Source organism: Pisolithus orientalis (genome assembly GCF_024613125.1).
Source record: "Pisolithus orientalis strain OTSU chromosome Unknown F5J12scaffold_111, whole genome shotgun sequence".
Classification (NCBI taxonomy): Eukaryota; Fungi; Basidiomycota; class Agaricomycetes; order Boletales; family Pisolithaceae; genus Pisolithus; species Pisolithus orientalis.
In genome coordinates this window covers 22,348-39,404 of record NW_026260892.1, presented here as the reverse complement: position 1 = coordinate 39,404, position 17,057 = coordinate 22,348, and the positions used below count along the sequence as shown (strand labels likewise).

Genomic DNA, 17,057 nt, shown 5'->3' with positions numbered 1-17,057 from the left:
TGCATATCAATGATGGGAGGTTCCTGGAGAACATCCGCTTCCTTCCTTATTTAGCCTAGACAAGGGACCAGTGTAACGGAGTCGTAATGGAATCAGATCTCGATCGCGTCTCCGCCGACCCGCGCCCGGAGCCGTTGCTTCTCCTCCTTCCCCCCGTCTCCTCGCCGTCGCCGTGTCGTCGTTGTAGTTGCATTCCTGACATCACCTACTCAGTAGTAGACAGTCGTCCTCCTGTTCCATGGCGTGCAGCGGGATCCATGGGGATTTCGGGTCGCGTCTGTCATTGCAGCTGCAGAGAATTACGTGACCGATATCGCGGGAGTTTTTTTTTTCAAAGCTTCATTTTCAATGGTGTCTATCCTCATAACCCCAACCCGAGTCGCCGTGTCTCTCCTACACTCTCGTTGAACCCTCTGCTTCCATTCCTTTCGTTTTATATTCCCGCTTGTCGTATGGCATTCATTCCTTTAGCGTATTAGTTGGAACTATATTGTAGGATGAACTTCAACATACAACCGCGACGACCGAGTATGCAGCCCCCAGCCGTCGCTGCCTCCCCTTCCGTGCTCACCATCAGCGAGAAGATGCTCAAGAACAGAGTATCAGACCAGTCTTTCGCCGCTGCCAACAGGAAAGCGTCTATCAAGTCAACCACAAGCGCTTCCCCTCCAAACACGAACCAAAACACTTCAAACCCAAACAACAAATCTCCAAACTCCCACTCTTCGTCCACTACAAACAACATCCCCCCCGACCCAGCCCTCGCCGACGAGCTCGACTATATCACCGTAGCCGTCCCCGACAAGCTCTCCATTGACAAGAACGACCCACCGCGGCCCGTCCGTCAGCTTGATAAGGCCTCTCGCATCCTGGGCATTACTCACAGAAAGTCCATGGAACCCATCCCTGCATCCAACAGAACGTCCATCGTCTCAACCCGCTCCGTGCCAAACACCCCTACACAGCACACCCCAACCCTTCCCCTCACTTCCCTCTACGTCGTCTCAGGTCTTCCCAAGAGCCCTCACACTTGGACACTTGCGGATCCTGATGCTGTCCTTGGCCTTCATCACTCCGAAGGTGCAGTCGCTCGCTGGTGGCGGCCTGAAGTCCTAGGGAGCACAATCTCTCCTGGCGCAGGAGGCGGCAAGAAAAAGAAAAAGGGCAACAAGGGCGAAGAGGTCCTCAAGGGTGCTGGTGCCCTCTCAAAAGCTGAAGTTGCCAAGATGCTCTCAAAAACCCTCAAGGTACGATCATCTATCAGTTTTTCTCTCTTTTCCGTGCCTTACTTCTCTATCTCTCCCATAGCTGTCCTTCCCTCGCGAGATCGAGATCATCGCGTCTACTCTCCAACCAGCTAGCACAGTACACACCTTCACTTTTACTCTCCCCGCTCCTTCCACACCCCTTGCTCCCGTTCCTTCAGACCTAGGCTTACTTCGTTCCTCAGTCCTTACCGCAGATCGCTCCTCAGCGGCGCCCACCTTTGCTTACCCTTATACTGATGACCCGTTTGCCAATGCCCGTCCTTCCTCCGCCTATCTCGGCCCCCCTTCGGTTCTCGCACCACCTCCCACTGCACCTTCTTCTCCGTTATACGAGAAGCAGACGAGCACGAGCGTCGGGAGTAGCGGTACAATCACCTACCACGGTGTCTGCCTTACAGTTTGGAGCCACGCCGACGCTGAGAGAAGTGCTGCTATCCGTCGTACACTGGAGGCCGGCCGTTCAAGGAAGGAAAGTGCGCAGTCCTTGGTTGCATCACGTCTCAAGGTTCTTCGGTCTTCCATCGGGCCCGGGTCGAGCAGTGGCTCCCCAGGGGAGTCCGGGCGCCGCACGGGAAAACGCAGCGGGAGGGGCCCCTGGACTGGAACTGACGGTGAAACCGACGGTGAAGGCGCCGAGACCGACGCCGGTGCTATAAGCGAGAGCGATTTCGACATCGCAAGCACGGTAAATGGTCACGGTCCCGGTGAGAGCACACTGTTCCTTCCAGGAGACACTGTGTTCTGGTTACCCTATGCATTAGGTAAGTGATTATAGCTTTACAGCGTTGTCGTGGCGCTTTGCTTAAGCTGTTTTAGCACTCGTATCCCGGCACCCTATCTATGATCTCATGCGTGATTACCTTACCCTCTCGTGGGCACGCTTCTCAAAAGATGTGCAGTCGCACACTCTGCAGATTTCTAAGATCCTTGCCCACCCTGCTCCTCGTGCCGGGGAGCTCATTAAACTGGATGCTTCTCTAATTCCAGTTCCTGCATCCTCCCGACCTGGCTCCAACGTTGGCTCCAGCGGAGCGGAGAGGTCCGAAGAAACGAATCTGGAAGTTATCGCACGTTTTCCGGGCGGGCTTGACTTTGGCAGGGGACTTGTAGATATTAACTTCACGATGTGGCCGTTGTTCAAGGCGTTAAATATCGATAATATTTTAACGTGTTGCGAGGTGCGTCACCCTTCCAGGGATCCCATCTTACCAGACTTACTTTTCCATAGATTGCGTTAGCACCAACTGGACGCATCCTCTTCTATTCTAGGCACCCAGCGATGCTCGGGGTACGCCTTTCCCTTGATTGTGTGCTAAATTGTTCGCTCATGCAAGGAAACAGACTGCCGTTTCTACTATCAAGTATCTCGTCGAATTGCGTGGCTGGAACGGTATCGCTCTTCCTGCAGTACATGCACGTGATGCGAAGATATACATCGATGACCCCGGACCGTGGATACTCGGTTTGGCCACCGAGGCTAGGTATGCTGTACGACCTGCACCGGAAGTTTGTGTAGTCGATTTGTATGTTTCTCATCGTGCTACCGCAGCATCGAGCTGGCTAATTTTTGTTTATTAGGGACATAAACTATTTGAGCTGCCCATCACCTCCTCCGGGTGTCGTTTCTACCAAGCAGCAGAGAGACAAGTATAGGCTGCGGTTGTTATCTGCCTTCGAACCCCATTATCATCCCGATCATTGTGTGCCATCGTAAGTTCTGTTTGGTATTTTTTGGTTACTGCGCTTATGCGGACTCCTAGTGAGTTTAAAGAAGCCTTTCCTGCAGGCCGATTCCGTCCTGTGTGTAAGGTTCAGGCAAAGAGGGGCGGTGAGATGGCGGCAGTTGCTGACACCATTAAACCCCCCGAATGGTGGCACTCAACAAGGATCATTCAAGCATTCGACGCCGTCCTCGAGGACAAGGTAAGATTACCTCTTTACCACACGCTGTGTGGCGGTGTTCATTACCATCGTAGTTCAGGAAACCGTCCCTTCTTAAGCGTCTGTCCTTTTTTGGCAGTATACGTCGGCCACCTCAACTCACTGCTGCTGAGCAACACATTCAACTCTCCATCCGCAAGCGTGCTACTGCATTTGTCGATGCTCGTGATGACCTTGAGACTAAGATCGGTCGACTCTCCCGTCGGCTTAACTTCCTTATGACTGAGGCTGACTTGTGGCGAGACAAATTCGTGACGTTTGAGCAGTACGCGGAGAGACTGAGTGGCGAGGCTGAGCAACTGAGGAGTAAAATTGGTAAGGAGCAGAGGGAGACGAAGCGGCTAAGTGGACTGGTGTCCATGACAGCTGCCGAAAAGGTGACGTTGCAGCAGCGTAAGTCTGATGGTTGATCGTTATTTATTGAATGTTGACGATTATTGTAGGACTCGCTGAAACCGACAAGGCACACAAAGAAGCTTTGATCGAGCTTCACCGCATGCGCGAGACGATGGAACGCATGGAGGAAGAGCGAGCGGAAATGGTTGCAGAAGTCGAAGCACAGATCGAACGTGCCCTCGCCTCTATGGCTGTTGACGTCGACGAATCTGAATATGGTGGTGAGATTAGTACTCGTCCCGGTTCGCGGATGTCCGCCTCTACTCGATCCGCAAGTGGCGCACGGTCAAGGCGGGCGAGCGATGCTGTGAAAAGCGGTAGTGGCGATGGAGGATCGAGACTGCGCAGCGTCGGGACGGAATCCACGCTAGCGGAGTCGTACGGTGACGTGGACGACACCCTTGTTCACAGCAGAGCCGACAGGGAGGCGAACACTATAACAGAGGAGGAAGCTATTTCCATCTCGCCCACCCGCAAGAAGCGATTCTCCGCAACTCAAGAGGAGATCGTTCAGGATGGAATGGTGGCTGTCGATGAAGGTATCAGTGAACGTAGCGATAGGATAGCACAGAAGGTCCTGCAAATTCAACAAAAGGTACGTGTTCCACTCGGTTACTACTGCAACCGTTGTTATTCACTGCTCGGTAGCTGGAGAACGCGCTAGCCTCAGAGCGTATTCAGGACTGGAAAAATAAATCGCTTGGCCGTCATGCGTCGGGTTCGGGCTATGGCACAGACGATCGTGCGGAAGAAAGTTCCGATGCCGCAATCCCAGTCCGTGCACACCCTCCTAGAGGCACTAAGCTCGTCAACCACCCTCCCACGAGGGGAAAGCGTAGGGAACGCAGCGATACCAGTTCAACGAGTCACACAGGCTCGGCTACGACTATCACGCGGGGTTCTGTTGACATTGTCTCTACCCCTCGCCGCTCACCGTCGTTAAACCGCGAGAACCCCCCTGACCATCTTGAATCCGAAGCAACTGGGAGCGTTGCAACTGAAGATACTATGACACCGTCGACGGAAGCATCGTCAATGCGCAAGGTCACCTCTGGTGCCTCTTTGGGTGCTTTGTTACCTGAAGCATTTGCTACAACACCGACCACACCCGCACTGACGCCCGCCTTATCATCCACCACAGATGACTCTGATACCGATTTCCAAAGCGCCTATTCGACTAGCCCACGCCACAGCTACGGCAGTTTTGACAGTAATCACGCTGCAGTCAATGAGTCGGACGACTCGGGGAATGCCACAGATCGCACTGGGGAGAAACACGTAACCGAGTTTACCAAGCTGCCCGTAAGAGAACGTCTCTCTAGTACGGCAACAGCAATCCTTCAGGTGCAGCCGAGTCCAACTTCTAGCGACGTTACCGTCGCATCCAGGGCTCGTGTCCCCTCAGCGCGCCGCCAGGACACAACTGTCTAAGCAATTTCAGATACCCCATGCTCTCTTTGTTAGATTATTATTATTCTTCCAATTTCCAAAGTCACAGTTAAACTATTCCGCTCGCTTGCCCGTTTCTATACATTTTTTGTAGTGTCACAAATATCCATCTCCATGCAGCTTACTATGACCCGAATTTGCAATGGAACAGGATTGGATTGCTATATCACAGTGCGTGCAGTTGCGGTCCTTATACATGAGTGCCCTAACTGTCCATTCTACGACGAGCGTTGAAAGCTTTGACTACGGAAGAGATTTGTCCAAAGAACCAGACGAGTGTATCTTGATCGGGTATGAGAACGAATCTGTCATAGATCCTGCCTGATTTATGAGAGAATCGTACGCCGTTGTCTTCGACTGCGACACCTTGGATATCGGAGAAGGGCAAATCCCAATCAAGGCGTAGTCTCCTCGATGTGAACGAAAGCACTCTTGACGTGGTTAGCAGGACGATAATGTCGCCACCTGGTAAATCTGCATTGCTCAACAACTACGTACCACTTGTCGAAGCATGTGCTTACCTATGTGGGCAATGTATGACTCACTGCGGTACGTGCCGTTTTCCAGGTCTCTCATCCAGTACTGCCCAAGAGCTTCGCGATGGGAATACGGCTAGGGAAATGAGATACCAGAAACTGACGCAGAAGAGAGTGGACTCACTACCATCACACCGTCAGGTGGGATATGCCTCGGCTAGTAGATATTAGGTTACTGAGGACCCTGCATTTACACAGATGGTCTTACCAAGCGGACCCGATCGAGCTGTGGCCTATCAAATACGGTGGTGGTGTTGCGAATACCTAGCAGCGTGTTCGAAATTCTACTACTACCGTGTGTAGCAGCCGCTCTTACCTTCCGAAAGATTTGCAGCAAGGTCAAACACGCCTACGGCAGGCTTCGTAACAGCACTGTTCGAATTCCTGTTGAAACAAAGGCGATAAGGATCTGGAAAGCAGCTTACCCAACTAATCCCTTGCCGATGCCTTTGAAAAACCCTACCGCTCCCTCTGTTTCAGCTCCCTGGATTGGTTTTGTCTATTGAGAATTAGGGTAAACACGCATGAGGTACCTCAAGCAGATTCCTGCGTACCACGATGCCTTCTACCGCACTGAAAACGCTATTTGCAAATGCTTCACCACCGGCAGTGACACCGTATCTAGCAGACTTGCTGATCAGTTAGGGCAGAATATGAAATCGAACTAGTCCCCACATAACATGGCGAGGTCTATTGCGCCGCTGGGACACTCTGCGTTGTGCCTGATATTCCGAGTCAAACGTCGCAGCAGATAATCCTGAGCACTTGTCAAGTTGTAAACTGTAACAACACCGAAAACATCTTACCTTTGCCTACACTGCTTGTAAACTTGGTAACACTATCAGATAGACCGAAAACTGTTTTCTTCACGAAACTCGCAGCACCCTGTAGAAATTTAAACCAGGCAAGGAACAGTGGTTAATGTCATCACCTTGGCGATGCCGATGCCCAGTTCCTTGTTGCCGTGCATGACTACGCCATGATACGGGGCATAGAAAATGTCTGCAACGCCAGAGCTGACGTTCGTGAATAAGCCAACCGGGTTCCCGATGAAATTAGCTGAGCCCAATATACGATAGAGTTGTCGTAGTACGTCTTGTCTGTAGTGGTAGGCTATGCGGGTTTGGAGTTCTGGGGGTGTTAACCGCACATCTTTTATAGCGAGCGCATTAAACTCCAGGCGTGCATTGTCGACGTTCCCAAGTGTCATTGTGAGTGCATTAATAACCACAGCAAGCGGGTTCCTTATGCTGAGCCTGGACGAGCAGCATGAATTACCGCGCCTGCCAGAGAATATGCGACGTACTTTTCCTCACTACTAACCCGTTCTGTCCGTGTGAAAGACAACGTAAGTTGGATTGGCTGCAGTTCCAACAGTTCGAAATAAACTGCTCTCCCAGAAGCCGTACTTTGAGGCTCTGGAATTTCGTCTGGATAGTGAATCAAAATACTGGCAAATATCACATGTCTAGTAATGGTTCCAAACGTGAGTTGACCTGATCAACTCACTCTTCAGATTCGACTTCCCATGACATGCCCTTTGCATGAACAAGATCGTATATCGAAAACAGGACGTCCTCGTCCGCTTCGATAGTCAGAGCTTGCAAAAGAATCGAACAATACTTGACAAACAGAACACCGTGCTCTTGAGTAATACGATGAATAGAAATCAGAATCCATAAATAAGGGATAACATACCTTGGTCTTTCAACCAGACAAGCGAGGCCTGAATAGTTGGAGGGGCACCTGCCAACCCACGGGCCTCCTTCGCAATAGGAGTGGGCTGAAGAATTACAGGATACACTGCCTCGTGTAACTGGTTGTCAATCCGAATGGAACCGCATGAGACGGTGACTGCTTGGGAATTTGGGTTCTCATTGTATTCCAGCTCCAAAGAATCCAGTGAGATGTAAACCACCTCGACTACCTTGCGGTTCATAAGTGATATACCTATCCCGGAAAGATCAACAATGACAGTGACGATGGAAGTCAGATCTTCAGCCACTGCTTCGAAAGCTTCTGTGCTTGCTAGTGTATCCGACCGTGAGAGCGATTCGGATTTTGTATGTTTGGGCTTAAAGATACTGCGTGCCGCGACGTACGGCGTAATGCGTAAGACTTGCTTCTGCCCCTCTGCACGCACGTCTAACGACACAGCACGAGTGCGATGTCGGTCCTAGATAAAATCAAAAGATGGCCCTCAATATGCAGAAGTGTCCAGCTTACGCCGCGGAACTTGAAGGGCAAAAGGACACCGATTTCCATGATATCAATTATTCGACGGGTGTCATGTATCATCAGCATCAGCTTTTTTTCTTTCGCCGCCGGTTGATCCCAAGCATAAGGTGTTCTTGAGTGGGGAGCTACTTTGTACCGAGGGAAGGTGGATTTAACTGGGGTAGAATTGGATTCGTTGCGGTTGTCGTCCTGGTAAACATCAGCACTGTCCGATTGTGCAAAATAATCCGGTTACCCATTGGCAAATGATAATTGTCTCGTCGCATTGGTTCTCGACCTCGAACGGCCACCCGTCACTTTTTGAAAAAGTAACAAAAATGATTGAGCCGTTCAATTTGATGTCGGCTGTTATAATTTCCAACCCATTCTCATCTACTGGAAGGCGGAGGTGCACGACGCCTATGTCTTCTAAACCAATGGGGGCGGACCTGAAAAGTTACTCTTAGGACAACAAGGGCAGCTTTTGGCGCCTACACCCACCACCGTGCATTCAGTCCAGGGCGAGTTACTGTGAGAAGCCTTTCTTGACCAGCACGCATGATCTGTAACGGAATGCGTTCACCGGGGTTGATTACGGCCCGACCACGAGGGACGCCTTGGTACTCGCGGACTTGCAACGGCTCAGGCAAATTATTTTTCAGCAAGAACCTAGGCGCAAGCGTGATGACCTTCGTTAATTTGTATTTCCCGAGGCCTTCCATCCACGACAACCCAACGTGGTATTCCTCGTTTTTCTGCTTCGAGGATGGCACGACTAGTCTCGTATCAGCGGCCGGGGCTTCGAGCCCTATCACCTGCATGAAGGGGGGTTTATCAGCACGCGTCCACGCCAAGCTGGCGAGACCTACATTCGACCAAATCGAATCCCCGACTTGAAAGACAAATGCGTGACCATTGTCATGCGGGTGGGACAACACTCAATAGGGGTAAGCCTACGGTGGAAATTGAAGTAAGTATGATTGCCTACAAAACGGTGTAGAGGTCTTAAGGATTTCTTTGGGCGTGAGAAAAGTAGGTTAATCCGCGGTGAGTACAATAAAAAGGAACTATCATACCCGGTCGGATGTCACCAGCCACTTCGATCGGTGAGCTGGCACGGTTGGAACGAACGCCTTTCACTCCGAATGGCATCCCAGTCTTGTTTACAATCAAGTAAGGTGTGTAGATTTGAACTCTGAAGGCACCGCCAGATTCGGGATAACGCCTTGGAATTTGTAGTGGTGAATTTCACGATGCAGTAATTGAATAGAAAATTCGTACACATAATTGAGTCTCAAGTGTAGCTCCCTATTATTCCGGTCACGAACAGTTAAACGTGATTCAATGTCAAACTCCAGCTGACTATCGGCATTGATTATGGCAAATTCACTGGCCGAAAGGACTGGCGCCGAAGTTAATATCTTGCTGACCCACAGCGACAGGCTACTCACTGGTATCTTCCACCTTCACGCTGAGGAGCACTAGGTGTCCCAATTCTACTGAATGCACGGGCATAATGCCACCTTTGCGGAGATAGCTCGTCCAGTTCGTGTTCGCGTGCTTATCGAAGATTCGATATTGTACATTATATGGTAAGAGGTTCTCCAGCTCGATAGGTGCGCGCAATTTCAGTGTGATTTTAGGCGATTTTCTATAAACTCGTCAGTTAGGCCTGGGATCAAGTTTTAGAGTTGGTTTACCGTGTGGCAGGTTCACTCGGATCTGTTTGTACCCAAGCTTGAAAGCGGAAAGGAGCCTCCTTGGAGTCACTGTGTGGGCAGTGTATTGTCAGAGACCTTTTCGTCAGAAGGTCATCGAAGCGAAGGGAGGAACACCACTTGTAGCCGAATCCTTCTATAGATGACGTGAGCTCGCAATGGTGTGGAACAGATGCGGCTCTTACGATCAGGCTGTAATCTGACTCTGTTTCGTGCGACGGCTTCGATCGGCAATGCATAATCCTGGCCAGGTACTTGAAGAATGTGAATATCCGAATTTAGACAGAAAGAGACACTAACAAATCTTCTCCAGTGAGTATACTGGACGGCCGCTGGTGTCAACTAGCATGAGCTCCAAGGGATAGAATGTTTGATTCGCCACCAGGTAGGTCGAGCGCAAAGTCACCACCTTGACGTTGTTCTCCACCGTGATGGCGCACAGCAGACGATCAGTATACTTTTCCTCCCGAGGTCGCAAGGAAAAGGTGAATTCGCCCTCTCTGTCAACAGGTATGCCTCGCACTGCATCCCAAGGCTTTCCAGCTATTTGTACACCGATATTGTGTTGCTCATAGACTGTGACATGCTGAAAGCAGATATAGTAAATTGGGTCGCAGGAGATCTCCTACTCACCTCTCGCATAGTCTTCCAATCATCAAACCGCCAATCAATACTCCCATTGTGAGACACTTTTACCGCACTACCCTCTGTCAAGGGAACATTGGCCCCGTCGTCCGACCATACGAACAGCTGGAAGCCTGTGCGATTTCGGATGCGGTACGGTGCATAACTCCCTCTAGCTCGTTGTAAGACTCCTTCACCTTCCTTGCCCAGCATCTTCATAGAAGCAAGGGCAAGCTCAACGAATGCGGTGCTGATATTGAGATCAAGACGATCGCGAGCGGTGAGCGAGACTTTAAAACCGTCCGAGAGTTGTTCTTTGGCTACCTACAACAGAATTAGCATGTACGCATCGGCGAGAGGTAGCACAATACCGATAGAGTAAATCTCCAAGGATCGATTACTATGCAGGACATCAGTCGCTATCACACGGAACGTGGACAAGGGCGTACATGGCTCCCAGTGTGAATTTGTCAAATTCCAGAAATTTATGTGGGTGTTCACAATCATCGCAGCGTTGAACTGCAAATTCTGTGTAAGGAGCAGTTTAGAACCTAACCAGATATCTGACCTCAGAGGACCAATCCTTGAAGTTCACCACGAAGGGTTTCAGGCTAAGATCAACCATAGGCTGTTCGTGCATGTCTCCAATCAGGATTAGGCGGAAACCACTAACAACCGCTTTCATCTGTGCCAGTTGAGCTGAACAAGCTAGGCAATCACGGACAATTCATACCTGTTCTTTAGACATCATCAGACGTGCTTTGCCCACTACCCTGCTCGAACGCGATCGGGATGCGTCGAACTGCATTACCATTGACTGGCTCTCCAATGATCGACCACTGTCGTCTAACTTCTTTTCCTGGGACTTTCCGTACAGTCGTGCAGCTTTCGTAGCAATTGCAGTGATAAGGAGGATATCACGGTAAGATACGCGGAAGACGATCGGGTTGGCTGATATTTCAACATTTAGTAATTGCTCTTGACTTGAAGATCGGCTCTCGAGTGACAGAGTGAGATCTACTTCATCCAAAAAACGCACGGCGTCAGACTCGGCTCCCATCTGAATTAAGGACATCCCGAGTTTGCTTATGGTTAAAACCGTGGTGAACTAATTCAATTAGCACCCTTGTCGTGTAACCTATCACAGAACTTGCCTGTTGACATAACAGAATCTGGTTAATATATAACTTGATAGCTTGGGAATGAACATTGAAGTCATCCTCAAGAACACTGATGGAAACATCATGCAACTCCAGACGAACTGCATTTTCAGAACGCGGAGTAGACAGTCGAGATTTATCATCGGCTGCATCTCCATCGTCGATCGGAGCTTGTGGTGCACTGGTAAAGAAGGAAATCAGCGCGATCAAAGGCTCGATGGCAAAGATAATGCGGGGCGAATCCACCGTCACGATCGTAAGGGACGAGGTCCCCGAAGACGTGTACAAAATCATAAACTGGTTGCGGTGATGGTCGGCTGCAGGGATAATTTCTCTAAACTTGGATGCCCCTGCTCTCGTGTCGTTCATGGTAAAGGACTTCAATACGACTTGCGCCTCTAAAGCACCATCGGAAATAGACTTGTAGCGGAGGGTGGTATCGTTCAAGGCAAGACGGACTATTCCGTGATTCCCGAGGGTTGCTTCGGTGCTAGCCGCTGTGTCGTAGAGATGAAGCCTGATCACATTCACTGATGCCACCAAATCGATGACTGTCCAAGATCGAACTTCGTCGACGGCGGAGATCCGAACCTCAGGCTCCAGATTCACCCTACCGGGTCGTTCGCTCGACAAACTCTCGCCGGCTTGGTTAGAACTGGGCGACATCGTAGAGTTCATGTCAGCGATGGTATCAGAGGCAAACACTCTTGGTATCGATCGCGAAAGTTCAACGAGAATCCGATATTGGTCCTGAGTTAGATGCAACTTGACATCGGACACTTTGATAGCCACCTTAGAACTGTTGTTAAAGCTGCTTGCTGAGAAGATTAAGGGCGCTCACTTGTATATCAGGACTGACAGTTTCCAGAGGACGGTCGTTGGCTGTACCCTGCAATACGTCTGCAAAGATATCTATGTCATCAACAATCTTCAGCCTTGAAAGCTTCCCGTCCCAGTGAAACTCTGATGCGAGCTGAATGCCCCGGAGACTTGCGATGATTTTGTTCGAGTAGCCTTCGTAAGAGTTACGGGCAGTGATTTCGCCAAGTCGCATGATCAAGATATCAGGAACTCGTGCGGAGTCGCAAGGAAAGACGATGATAGGTGTCTTAACCGACACCTCGAATTGTAAACGGTCAATTTCAGACGCTTTCTGAACCGCTGCATCACGGGCAGCGTCGTAGAGGACCTTAAGTTTGGCAAGTTTCACTGCAAACAAATAAATGTCACGAAGCGGTTGCTCGACAAAGTGGACTCTGAGGGAGCCCGTAGTGAGGTGGATAGATGAATTCACACCGGCAAGGTCCGCTTCGGCGGGGTTGTATGTTCGATATTGGAACTCGGCAAAGTTCTGACCTTCAATGGATAGAATTTGCTTGAACCCCGGTCGACAGACGTCGACGGCACGATCATCACTCAAAGCAAGGCTCCCTAGCCTGCCCGTGACGGTCATCGCGCCAGACTCCACCGAGACGAAAATATAAGCTGTCGATAAACTAAGGGTTGCCAGACTGGAAACATCGTCGATCAGCATGACTAGAAATTGTATCGTTAATATAGTATATTAATCCCAAGGTGGTATCACGTACTTCGTATACTATCCAAATTCACTGTGACGCGTGTAGCGCCGCTTGTAACTGGGTCGACGGCGTGATCAGATCGCTCCGGGTTCATCTGAATAGTCGGCAGGTCGTCGTCCTGTTGGACGAACGTGCTTATGATGAAGTCATAAAAAGAAATTACAGGCTCTGGTACGGCCCTGAATATGAATGTGGACAGACAAACGTCCACACACTGTTCGATGTCGTCGTATGCCGCGAGGAAATCTTGAGATGCCTGTTGAACACGCATATAGGAAATGGACAACAGATCCTCATCCCCGCGACCTTCAGCATGGTCTGATGACACCAACTGTAGTGGTTCTCCCTGAGTGTGGGCAACATTCATTGCCATACTCCTGTGCAGTTATTAGCTTCTCTGGCAGAGGATTGGCAAAAGAAGTTCACCTCAGCTTGATGTCGACCCTAACCTTCAGCTCGAGAAAAGAGCATGCCAAGCGAAATCGCTGGAGAGTAAGATCTCCTAAGGCTTTTTCGTACCTATCGCCATAGGACTTTAATATGGTTGCACGCAGCTCGTCCACAGCGAAGTCCAATTGAAGGAAACGCTGTTGCACGGAGTTTTTCTCGTTCTACTAAATAAGAAAGGTGGAGAATAAACACGAAGCACGCGTACCTGCAACATTTCAGCTCTTGCTTTTAAGACGTCTGCTTGGGTGCTTGGTCTATCTTCCTCATCAGACTGGGAATCCTCGATATTGTACTCCGGGTCTGAGTTGAAAAGACTTGCGGACGGGGGGAACACCACGGATCCTTTATCAACGCGAGCGGTTGTGTCCTGTGAGTCATCATCCAGGTTCGGGATGCCAACATCGATAAGACGCATGAGGATCTTGTACTTTGCGTCGGAAACATTAATATGAAGGTTGGGAAGTTTCCCGGCCACCTTGAAGCGAGCCAGGGCGACTGCACTGGGAACAATAGTGTGTTGAATCTCCAATTCAATGTTAGTGGGCTCCAGCAAGTGCAGGAAGTCACCCGTTTCAGACACAAGAGCATCTCGACAAGATTGTAAATCATTCCCAATAACGAACTGTGGAACGAGGTCAACCAAACATATCCCTCCAAACGAAAGATAAGGGGGCTACCTGTGCTGCATCAAGACGTAAAAGCACTTTGTCGTACATCACAGATTCCAATCGCCTGTAATCGGCTTCGTCGTATTGCCTGCCCCTTTTTGCCTGTATTTCCCTGAGAATATTTTTGTCCACAAGATTACTCTCAATCGAAATATGACCGGCGTCAACGATGAGGTGACCACCAGAAGTGGAGGTAACACTAAAGGTTGGGTCAGACCTTGACAAGCATCCGTACGGATTTATCGGACTTCTCGGGTATAATAATGACAGGAGCATTCATATCCACGTGGAAGTCAATAGTCTTGTGTGTTTGAAGGGCGTATTCAAGACCTGCACGAGTCTCCTTCCTTAAGCCCTCGAAAGTTTGGCTGGCCACGTTCTGATCATAGTTAATATCCGTGGTAAAGTGCACATATATGACTTACTAGCAACGCCTCTACTGATCCTAACTGACTCTTAGGCGGCCTCAAAAACTTGGTGATCGCTTCAATGTAACCCCTGTGATATATAATTTCCATATGACGCATGCGAGCTGTAAGAGCTGTATCTGCACGCTGATCAAGGGGATTGCTTTCGAATTTGAGGAAAAAGAAGGGGTCATCAGGCTCGCCGTATCCTCGAGGTTTGACTTTCTTTGAATCAGGGTTTTTGACCTGGACGATTTGGGGGTGAGCAGTGTTCGCAGTCGTACCATCGTAAACGCTGAAGCCACCCAAGGAGATTGAGATCTCGAAGTTGTCCGGTCGCTGGACAAAATCAGCACGGAATGAATCAAAATTCGTCGAAATGACGTCCTCCGCATTCCTTCTAGGTTCCGTTTTCAAGGCAAACAAGCCTTTCTTCAGTTCCGCTGCAACGTGTAACAACAACGCATCTCGTGGCACTTCGAAGGATTCCGCAATAGCCGATCTTTCATCATAGTCCAAGGCTTCATAAAGTTGTCTTCGTTGCTCATCCGTCATGTTGCCGCTGAACACGGCGTCCTCTGTAGGCCGGTCTTCCGAGGATGCTCCCCAAAGCCAAGATGTCCAGCCCCGTGATTGTTGTTGTTGGCGCGCACGCTCTTCTTCTAGCTTCTTTCTTTGTGCAGCGTCTTTTCGTAACTGAGATCGAGCTATAGATCTGTAGAAACGAATGTCCTCGTAAGAAAGCTTCGTTTCCAGGGTTTGCAACACGAGAGCTTCCTAAGACCTAGCTTAGACGGCTAGTTATATTTTAGGTGGCAAACGCACGGGTTCCCGCAGTGTATTCATGACCTTCCTTTTGAAGAGTTCAACGTATTTATTGCGATCGTCTCGGCGCTCGGAGAAGTAAGCCCAGTTCCATTTCCAGTGGCGTTCGCGCACTTCGTTCAAAATGGCATTAATAGCAAACTTCAAGTAAGCTCTCCCGCGGTTCCTTGCAATTTCCTCGCCACTCGGTCGATATTTTCGGTACTATACGAAAGCGTTGAGTGATGCCGACGATAGGGTATGATTTGCTTACTTGACGTTGTCTGAGGTAAACTTGGTACATATCCACCAGCGATAGAGTATCGTGGTACTGCTCCTCGTCCAAAGATAGCCCAATCTCATCGAAGAGCAGGCGGACATCGTAGTGGGGAGTTTTGTTGTTCACTCCATGATTAAGCACAATCTTTCGGCAATATGAGCCCCACGAGATCAAATCAGATAACTGCACTTACTCTGCCTTCTCCAGAGACTGGACTTAAGATGAACTGATGTGAAGGGCCCATGTTGTTTAGTGATATCTTGTGCTTGGTCAGAAAATATCACGCAGTTACAACAACGGGCTCACCATAGACTCTAATTTTCCTTGCACCTCATGCAACGAGAGATTGGCCATACTTTGGGAGTCAGTGTCGAAGTACACGGCCAACGACGAAAGATTCGCCAACTAATCCTCTCTGAGAACGACGTTGAGCGCAAACAAAGGGGACAACTTACTTTATGGATTGCGCCAGCTGTACTCTCAATAAATGCGGGTTCCCATTTCTCATTGACAGACCTAACACTGAAACTGGCCAATGTCGCACCGGCAGAGAACGGATGCTATGTTTATTTGTCTGAGCTCGTGCTACCTCTTCAATCAGAATACTCACACCAGGGACACTCATTTTGTCTTCATACCGCACGTGGATATTTTTGACTGTCACTTGCAGATTGTTAACAATTTTGGCTGTTAGGGAGTCCCAGAGGGATTGAGAAGATCTGTCTACTTTACTTCAGCTGAGGATTCGAAGAAAACGCATACATATGAAGCACACCGGGAGTAGCATCTGTTTGGCTCTTCACATGCAACAACTCGGCATTTCTTAGCCGCTCTTGTTTTGCTGCCTGGAGACGTTCCTCTTCTTCCTCAGGATCAATGTCATTTTGAGAGGAAGGCACAACAAGAAGGTAAACGTCTTCTATCAATATCTCCACGGGTCTGTTCCCCAAATTCATCCAATACAGGGAGAGAGTAAATGTGCCCAAGTAACCTGCAGCGAATGGTATGAACAAGGCGTTGAAGAGTCATCGTATCCAAGTACCTTCTAAAACATCCACAGGCAATCTGAACTTATCCAATGCGCCTCTCTTCAAACGCAGATTGCGCAGCGTCAGCTGACCTGGAAACGTATAGAAATGGGTTGAATGTGCCACAGAGAAAACCGTCGCCAAGAGCGCGTCTACCTTGCGCTATTCCATAATTCACTTGGTTCATATCCAGGTTTTCGACATATGGGGCGAGGATCCTGTTAAACACCTGTTGGACTATGTGGTAGTGGCCGCAGAAACTTGTGGCGTCTGGACGTACCACATTCAAGACGTCCTTGCCCGGATCTAACCACCACATCGTGGTCGGGACACTTCAAGACCTGATCACCGGTATTGGTATTGGAGTGAGTGTGCACGAGGAGGAATCCTGACGAGTTCCCTATACCCCAGGGTCGTGGGTAACGTTCGTCATATCATGTGACTAAGGGCGGGGCCACTGCACTATCTATCCCGACGGGACGGCAAAATCCTCGCAGCGGGCTAAACGGAACTTCCCAAAAAGATGATCCC

At 49.7% G+C, this 17,057-nt stretch overlaps 2 protein-coding genes across 2 annotated transcripts; one reads left to right on the top strand and one right to left on the bottom strand.

Moving 5' to 3' along the window:
* The first annotated feature begins 18 nt into the window (after nt 1-18).
* On the top strand, nt 19-5,190 carry F5J12DRAFT_58710 (DENN domain-containing protein). Its single transcript, XM_051740165.1, has 10 exons — nt 19-1,247; nt 1,309-2,029; nt 2,085-2,446; nt 2,497-2,556; nt 2,610-2,791; nt 2,847-2,978; nt 3,029-3,191; nt 3,245-3,602; nt 3,653-4,200; nt 4,254-5,190. Exons 1-10 carry the CDS (start codon nt 498-500, stop codon nt 5,034-5,036), a joined length of 4,059 nt encoding a protein of 1,352 aa, XP_051594298.1. The 5' UTR covers nt 19-497; the 3' UTR covers nt 5,037-5,190.
* F5J12DRAFT_916256 (vacuolar protein sorting-associated protein 13) lies at nt 5,150-16,977 on the bottom strand. Its single transcript, XM_051749193.1, has 47 exons — nt 16,807-16,977; nt 16,683-16,755; nt 16,541-16,618; nt 16,274-16,489; nt 16,109-16,221; nt 15,954-16,058; nt 15,805-15,903; nt 15,692-15,757; nt 15,493-15,642; nt 15,240-15,443; nt 14,433-15,191; nt 14,256-14,386; nt 14,017-14,206; nt 13,545-13,961; nt 13,316-13,500; nt 12,899-13,266; nt 12,151-12,845; nt 11,304-12,101; nt 10,883-11,257; nt 10,718-10,834; nt 10,599-10,668; nt 10,521-10,549; nt 10,159-10,473; nt 9,826-10,111; nt 9,711-9,779; nt 9,508-9,661; nt 9,259-9,458; nt 9,089-9,209; nt 8,884-9,032; nt 8,796-8,822; nt 8,677-8,744; nt 8,309-8,622; nt 8,064-8,256; nt 7,817-8,017; nt 7,289-7,766; nt 7,100-7,235; nt 6,897-7,040; nt 6,522-6,846; nt 6,397-6,475; nt 6,266-6,347; nt 6,145-6,211; nt 6,016-6,089; nt 5,907-5,962; nt 5,799-5,854; nt 5,715-5,747; nt 5,576-5,666; nt 5,150-5,528 (listed from the first exon to the last, which is right to left on the bottom strand). The coding sequence occupies exons 1-47, from the start codon at nt 16,843-16,845 to the stop codon at nt 5,260-5,262; spliced, it is 9,264 nt and encodes a 3,087-aa protein (XP_051594297.1). The 5' UTR covers nt 16,846-16,977; the 3' UTR covers nt 5,150-5,259.
* Between the last annotated feature and the right edge of the window lie 80 nt (nt 16,978-17,057).